The 8,383-nt window shown below is 34.9% G+C and overlaps 2 protein-coding genes across 2 annotated transcripts; both read right to left on the bottom strand.

The window, feature by feature from the left end:
• Positions 1-1,542, bottom strand: LOC110707328. Its single transcript, XM_021885351.1, has one exon. It carries the CDS (start codon positions 1,303-1,305, stop codon positions 223-225), a length of 1,083 nt encoding a protein of 360 aa, XP_021741043.1. The 5' UTR covers positions 1,306-1,542; the 3' UTR covers positions 1-222.
• Positions 1,543-7,068: 5,526 nt separating this feature from the next.
• LOC110712432 (miraculin-like) lies at positions 7,069-8,060 on the bottom strand. Its single transcript, XM_021890899.1, has one exon. The coding sequence runs from the start codon at positions 7,893-7,895 to the stop codon at positions 7,227-7,229; it is 669 nt and encodes a 222-aa protein (XP_021746591.1). The 5' UTR covers positions 7,896-8,060; the 3' UTR covers positions 7,069-7,226.
• Between the last annotated feature and the right edge of the window lie 323 nt (positions 8,061-8,383).

Below are 8,383 nucleotides of genomic sequence, written 5' to 3' on the forward strand. Positions count from 1 at the left end.
GTAAGGGGAGCAGTAGGGGAAGACAATTTAGTATGACCATAACCAAGTATAGGAATAGTATGACCATTACCAACAACAATGCCATTATTAGGATGAGTGCTCAAATTAAAATAAGACGAGAAATTACCGGGAGAGGAGGTCATATGAGAAGTAGCTCCAGTGTCCATGTACCATGCCGGATCGGGTTGAGAAAGAGTCATAGTGTGCATCGCGGACTCAATGTCAGTTGGAACATAAGACGGAGCATAGGACGCGGGCTGCCCAATACAAGAAGCTGCATAGGCCTGCTGGCCTTGTTGTGGTCGTGGCCCCAAGATGCCAGGTTGCTGCCTGGGTTGGAAATTGGGCTTGGCCCAATTCTGAGTTGGGTAAGGACATGGTGGCACGGGCCACCCTTGAGGCATCCACCCCCATGGTGGACACTGTTGCTGCCAGAACGGGGAGAAGGACTGTTGGCCGCCTGTCCCACGTGACGCACCGCCGGAACCACCACCAGAAAACTGACCCGCCTTGCCGCCACCGGAGCCACGGCCTGCACCACCAGAATTCTTGCGGTTGCCTGAATTTTTCCCTTTTTTTTTGATTTTTTCCTTTCGAGTGACCATGAGAACCGGAGTCAAGCGGAGAATTATCAAATGATGCCGCAACCATTGCCGAGTCCGACCCTTGTGAAGCATCCTTGGCCAAGCCGACCTCCTCTAAAGTAAGCATGGATCGTGCTTGATAAAAAGCGGGTAAGGGATTGCTCTGCCTAATAAGCGTACCAACACCACTGTACGCTTTCGTAAGGCCCCCAACCATCTGAAGGACCAGTCGACTGTCCAAAACCGGTGCACCTACATTCTTGAGTTGATCGGCAAGAGACTTCAAACGTTGACAATAAGCCGAGACATTAGGAAAGTCCTCTAAATTCGTGGTTGAAAACTCCTGCTCAAGAGTCACAGCCCGAGAATGTTTATTGTCCTGAAATAGGTCACGCAACCTATTCCATATTTCCATTGCTGTTGCATCTGGTTCGATAACGGTGTTGATAAGGTCAGTCGAGATAGTACCATAGAGCCACGATAAAACCGCAGCATCAAGGGTCTGCCATAGTTCCTTTTCTTCCTCGGTAGACGGAACTTTCTCCTTGCCGGCAGCAGGGGGAATGATATGGTGAAGGACCCGATGAGATTTTGCGTGAAGCTTGAACAACTCCGCCCACGTAGAGTATTGCATATTTGCCATTTCGAGAGTAATGGGAATGTGTGCCTTGATGTTAGGGACAGCAAGAGCAGGGTGATATTGAGACTTGGATTCACCCATGGTGAAGAATAGAGAAGAGAAGAGAGTAGATGGAAAGAAAACGTGAGCTATAGAACAATAGCCGAGGAAAGCAGCGGAAGATGAAGGAAATTGTGCCCTAGGCAACTGATACCATGAAAGAGTTTATGGAATATTTTCCTCAAGGGATTTCATTCACTGACTTCCCAATATATACAATGTAGCCGCATAATGCTAGCCATAATACAAGGCACCTATTTAGGAACTAATTACAATCATATCAATCTAAAAATATGCTTAGCTAAAATACAGTAACAGAATATATTTACATTCAATTGTAATGGATAATTTTTGAATCAAAATTCTTGAGCTTAGATTTGAGCTCAACTTTTCTTGTGTTAATTTTTTTTTACACAATTAATATCATCAATGATATTTAAGTTTTTAACTTGTTCTATTATTCAAGATTATGTGATACTATTATTCTAAGATTATGGGATAAAATGTAAAGAGATTATCTTACAAAAAAAATGGTGAAATTAATTTTTAAAAATTTAGATTGCCTTTTATCAGACGGAGGAAGATGGTATAAAAATGTTAATTATGGTTTTATGTCTTAAGCATATATAAACATGTTTTTATTTCAATTTTAGCGGCCAATTGACCATATATAAACATGTTTTTATTTCAATTTTAGCGGCCAATTAATATCATCAATGATATTTAAGTTTTTAACTTGTTCTATTATTCAAGATTATGTGATACTATTATTCTAAGATTATGGGATAAAATGTAAAGAGATTATCTTACAAAAAAAATGGTGAAATTAATTTTTAAAAATTTAGATTGCCTTTTATCAGACGGAGGAAGATGGTATAAAAATGTTAATTATGGTTTTATGTCTTAAGCATATATAAACATGTTTTTATTTCAATTTTAGCGGCCAATTGACCAGATTGGTAAATAAAACAGACCTCTAGCAATAATTTGGTAAAATAAAAAAATACTCCGGCAACAATTTGATAAAAAACGCTAATCCCAAGTGAATAGGTTCTCTGTGGGATGATGTAATAGGTTCCGCCGTTTAGCATTAGTTCACCATCCTCGTCCGTGATATAGAAAAACGAAACGGCCATAGTAGGGAGAGGAAAGAGTTGGAGCAAAAGAAGAGCGGTTATTGCAATGGCTGGTAGGAGAAAGGTAGTCATTTTCTTAAGAACTTTTGAGCTTTGGTTGCTAAGTTGTTTAAAAAAATTAGGAGCATGTTTATAAGAGGCTCCAACGAATATAACTAGAAAAATTTGAAATGTTACTTACTCCATCTATTCTAACTAAATCATTACACTAGTTTCTTTATGTTTATAATTTTACGATTTAAAAAAATATTTATGATTTTACTATTCAATAATCCTTCAGTCCTATCAAACAAGGTTTGATTTAATGGAAAAGTTTACATCTCACAACCATCATATTGCATTGTGGGATCAAAGATCAATTCCATTAAAGGTACATTGAAGAGGGGATTCCTACACCCTTCATCCTCACTCCCAAGGACCTAACCTGTTATTTTGAATTAAGTTGACCTGTTACAGATTCCATTTAATAGGTCCTTACCTTTTACCTTACTAGAAATTAAATTAAAATAAGCCCTTGATCGGCCACAACTTACTTTTACACTTTCGTTTTTCATTTTTTCTAGATAAGTATTTTTGGTCTTCCTTTATAGGTAACGTCCTGCTATTATTTTGGTATATCTTTCTTTCCACTATCAAATAGTTCGGGCTCATTATTTTTCAAATTTGAAAGAAAAAATTGCTTCTATCCTCTATCATAACTACAATTTTAATAAAATAATGTCTTTTACTACTTATTACTCGTATTTATTAGCTTCATTTAACTTTTTTACAAATTTTAATACACATATTAAAATGTAAATACCTGTGTAGAAAAATAAGAAAATATGAAATTATAAAAAGCGACATTAATGAATATAACAAGACTCCACATGACTGTATTATTACGAAATAGAAGTAGTATACACTACTCACTTTAATTAAATGAACAAAGTAAATTTTTCGTGGATTTTGCTCATTATTTTTTTTTATTAATTAATACAATGTTGGAAGGTGGATTACTTGTTTGGCCTGGGTTGAATTTTTGGACATGTTTGGGAGGGTCATGAACAAAATTCTAGTTTTGAGAGATGCTTGTATGTAAGTGTGAGTTAATTTAAATTGATCATTTACTCATTTGCTAGCTGAAGATGATAAACGTATTTGATTTCATTCAATAGAAATTTAAATGAAGATGATCTTTCATTTTAATAAATATGAGGGGTTTAATTTCATTTTTTAATCATTTGCCACTAGAAAAGGTCATCAAAGTAGGCGTATTTATTTCTTTTCTTAGGTTGAATCTAATAATTTATTAATTTCAACATTATTCTTTCCTAGAATTTGCGTACATATCAATTAAAACATAAATAATATCAAGAAGGTGAGGAGATTCGAACCTCTAATCCCGCAGCACAAAGGGAAATTTAATACACCTGCTTTGTTACCCACTAAATTAGCTTCACTTGTCGTACAAAATGTGGGTTAAATATTTGTGCATAGCTGCTATTTACATGGCAAGTAAATAGCAGTTACAAGATAAAAGAGTAGTGAATTTTTTTTTTTTTTTTTTTTTCTAGTGGTACAAATAAGTATATAGGTTATCATCAAATATTGTACCACTGTTACCTATAATGGCTATAAATAGTACTACTGAAACAAACTATATTCTAATAGTATAACATACATGTATAATAATACATTAAAAATACCACTGTAAGTATAATACTACATTAAAAGTACTACTGTAACGATAAAAATTCACAAAAATTATGTAAATTTACTAATTAGCCCTTCTATATACATCCAAATAAATAGCAGGTATGCGTCTAATTGTATTCCAAATTATGTAATGTTTAAACCATATACACAGTACCGAGTATTTCATAATTTATTTTATGTAAACAGATTTTTAAATATTTATTTATCAAAAATAATAAAAAAATAAAGGGTTAGCACGTGCCCCTCGAGTTACAAAGTAGGTCCGTCAGTGGTCACCCAAGTAGATAAGAATGTTGGCTTATTGCTAATGCTAGCTAGAGGCCAAAAACGACATGTCCAATTATAGGATGAAACTTAGTTTTCAACGTACTACATTTGCAATAACAAAATTACTAATAGTTGAGACGAATGCTATAAGAGGGGTAAGTTGTATGTGAGTTTTTAGTGACTAATTTTGCGGAAATAAAACAGAATAATATATCTTTATCTACTAATGTCTCCACTCTTTCTTACTTTATCACTTCTCACTCTTTCAATGGTCTCTACTCCCTCTCACACCACTTTACTTTTCAATAAAGTAATAACCTTACCTACCCCACTAACATCTTATTTTATTAAACCACCTAAAGTTCCGTACAATCTCATCTCTAGCTTGTAACAAAAAACGGAGAGTGTAACACTTATTAAAATACGACCGCATTTAATAAATGTAACAATTATTAAAACACGGAGGGAGTATAATTTTGCCATCTTCAGGACCATTTTGTAATTAACTTTGAAAAAACATGTCCTCGTACCATAATTGTCACCGATTATAATTTGAATCGGATTAAATAAGAAAATAACATTTGCTTGAGACATGGACCACATGGTGGTTGACTGGTGGTCTTCAGCGTTCAGTACTTTTCTTTTAGGAACATAGTTCAGAACTCCAGACTACTAAAATAACACAAATTCTTATATGTGGCTGGCCCACGATGTGTCCAGCTATAATAGGGCTACTCGATCAACGTTACAAGTTACTCGGTTAACGTTACAAGAGTTACTTAGTCAGTGTTATTGGAGTTACTCGATCAGTATTACAGGATTTCTCAGCCAATGTTATAGAAATTATTTTGTTCTTTTACAACCGGCTACGCACAAGATGAGATGCCAAAATAAAAGTCCAAATTTGTGAGGCCCAAAAGATTTTCACGTGAGATATTTTCCTGTTAACACCTTATCTACACAAGGAAATTTTTCTAATGGCTACACAAAACTTGCAATCATTAATGATGTTTATACACAGTACACAAAATTTAATCTAGGATGAATTCATAAATTCGAAATATATGAAATATATACAAAGTACTAATCACCTCTAGAAATGAACAAAAATTTAATGAATGATGTTTGCTCGGAAATGATTTTATGACTCAATTATGAGTAATTAGTATCCAACGAAGGGTTGCACTGTAGCAGTCACATCACCATATTGAGAAGAAGGAGAAATGAAAAAAAAAATTAGTTAGTCAATAAAACAGAGAGTGGAGATTTAATACAAAAAATGAATGGCTTAGATAATTTTATCACAGGTACATGTATTAAGTATACAGTAACCTTGTCGTTATCCCGCCGTTAACAAAGTCCGTTAGTGGGGTCGACTTTCTACTTATTAATATTATTTTATCGATTTACGTGTTGAAAAATGTTCTGTCAAGGGTTTTGAGGGCTATTTTTGTCTTAAGGAACCAAATTGAGCACAAATTTGACAAAAAATAACTTAAATGCCTCGTTATGCGTATTAAAAAATGTCTTGATTTGCGTGTTTTCTTTTTAATACGCAAAACGAGGCATTTACGTTATTTTTTTCCAAATCTGAGCTCAATTTAAACCTTTAATGACCAAAATAGCCCTCAAGATCTTTAACGGAACATTTTCTAACACACAAATCGATTAAAAAAAATATTAATTAGCAGAGAGTGGGCCCCACTAACGGAATTTGTTAATGGTGGGATAACGGCAAGGTTACTGTATACTTACTACATGTACTTGCGGGTTACAGTGTGAAAAGTGCTTATATGGAGGGGCACGACGTAGAAAAGTTAAATAAGGAGCGTTATCGTGTAGAAATACCCGAAAAGAATTTACCTTCGTGTTACAACGGTCAGCGTTATAGGAGTTATTTGGTCAGTGTTATTGGGGTTAATCGATCAGTATTACAGGGGATTCTCAGCCAGTATTATACGAATTATTTTGTTCTTTTACAACCGGCTACACACAAGATGAGTTGCCAAAATAAAAGTCCAAATTTGTGAAGCCAAAAGATTTTCACATGAGATATTTTCCTGTTAACACCTTATCTACACAAGGAAATTTTTCTAATGGCTACACAAAACTTGCAATCATTGTAATTTTTTAAAATCATGGCCGTTGAATTTTAAAAGTAAATCTCATCTTTTAATTTTTGTTTGGCCAAAATTTTTGGAAAAACCAGCGACATTCATTTGTTTTAAACAGTTACCATCTTGCAAACAAAAAAATTAAAATGAATGGCAGGAATCGACCAAATAAACTAGGCACAACAAATTTCGTAGAATCTAGCTAGGCTTCCGTATATAAAACAATAAATCAACGACCTCTTTTTAATCTAGGATGAATTCATTAATTCGAAATATATGAAATATATACAAAGTACTAATCACCTCTAGAAATGAACAAAAATTTAATGAATGATGTTTGCTTGGAAATGATTTTATGACTCAATTATGAGTAATTAGTATCCAACGAAGGGTTGCACTGTAGCAGTCACATCACCATATTGAGAAGAAGGAGAAATGAAAAAAAATTTAGTTAGTCAATAAAACAGAGAGTGGAGATTTAATACAAAAAATGAATGGCTTAGATAATTTTATGACTCAATTATGAGTGATTTAAGTTTGTTTGGAATAATATTTTAGATTTCTAATTAGTCAAGTCTAGGCCATAATAATTAAGTGCTCAAATGAAGATAAATTTCCAACATAAAATCTTGTTGTTGATAATACATCATACATTATTGTTATACTTATTCATACAACCTTCTTATTATTTATATATTGAATTACATGCGTAGCAATGTACTTTGGAGCAAGGAAGACAACGCGACACTTAAGCTTTAATGAAACTTAAAATGTGGAAGAAATCAGGCCTTCTTGGAACTAGACCTAACCACAACATGCGGTCGTCATCTGTGCCATCAGTAGCATCGATAGCGCCGCATACGATATCTTTCTTAGCTGCAAACCCATCGATTGTACTACTAGACGGACAATATTCGAGTTGGTAACAGCCCGAAATAGCAATACTTTTCTCTATCTTGAACCAATTGGCTGCGGTCTGAGGGCTCGGGTTTCCAATACCACCTCCGGTAGACAAGTGGAGATTACCGGAGTTGGCATCGGGGGTTAGCTCCCATGCCCCTTGCGAGCAGACGCTAGATGAGGTGTTGAACATTATGTTGAGGTCTGAGGAAATGTGGATGTGTTTTTGTGATGGGTTTGATGGTAGGAATGTTATTGGGGTTTCGCCGTACCAGCCTGCGGCTAATTGAGCTACGTATTGAGGGCATTCAGGCTCGTCTGGTTTGGATGCCGCGACTAGGCCACCCCCAATTCCGACTTTTGACAGTTCAGTGCGGACGTAGTAGGATGAGCCTACTTCGAGTGGGTTCCCTTCAACGTCTAGGACAAGGTCGTTGGCGGCTGTCTTTGCAGCTCCGATGGAAAGAAAAGTGATGAGGAAGATTGTTGTTGAAAATTGGATGATAAGATTTGCCATTTGTACGTTTTTATTTCTGAAGTTTGAGAAAAGTTAGAGGGTAAGGATTGTAGAACAGAGGAATAAGAGTTGGAACTTATTTATAAAAAAAGAAGAGGCTAAAAGCCAGGGCATTATTTGTAAGTACCTCTTAGTTTTGTGCTCAACTTTTGACACACTCACACACTTAATATTCATCAACAAATTTAAACATAAATCCAAGTGACAGTTTTGGACAGGTGATCGAAAGGATATAAGGGTAAATTCCAATGTACAATACGAAGTATATATCTAAAAGGAATATGGTGTAATGAAGTTTATATGGTTTATGTTTCAAGCAAAATATCTAACTCATTGTTCTAACTTTGGCTCTATTTCAAGCATTAAGCTATTATTAGATGACCAAATTTCTAGTAGTTTAAAAATATGCAAACGAAAAATAAATGATTAATTGCACCATACATTTTCCTATTTGGGAAGTTAATTGCACCATACATTTTCCTTTTTGG

Source organism: Chenopodium quinoa, unplaced genomic scaffold (genome assembly GCF_001683475.1).
Source record: "Chenopodium quinoa cultivar QQ74 unplaced genomic scaffold, ASM168347v1, whole genome shotgun sequence".
Taxonomy (NCBI): domain Eukaryota; kingdom Viridiplantae; phylum Streptophyta; class Magnoliopsida; order Caryophyllales; family Amaranthaceae; genus Chenopodium; species Chenopodium quinoa.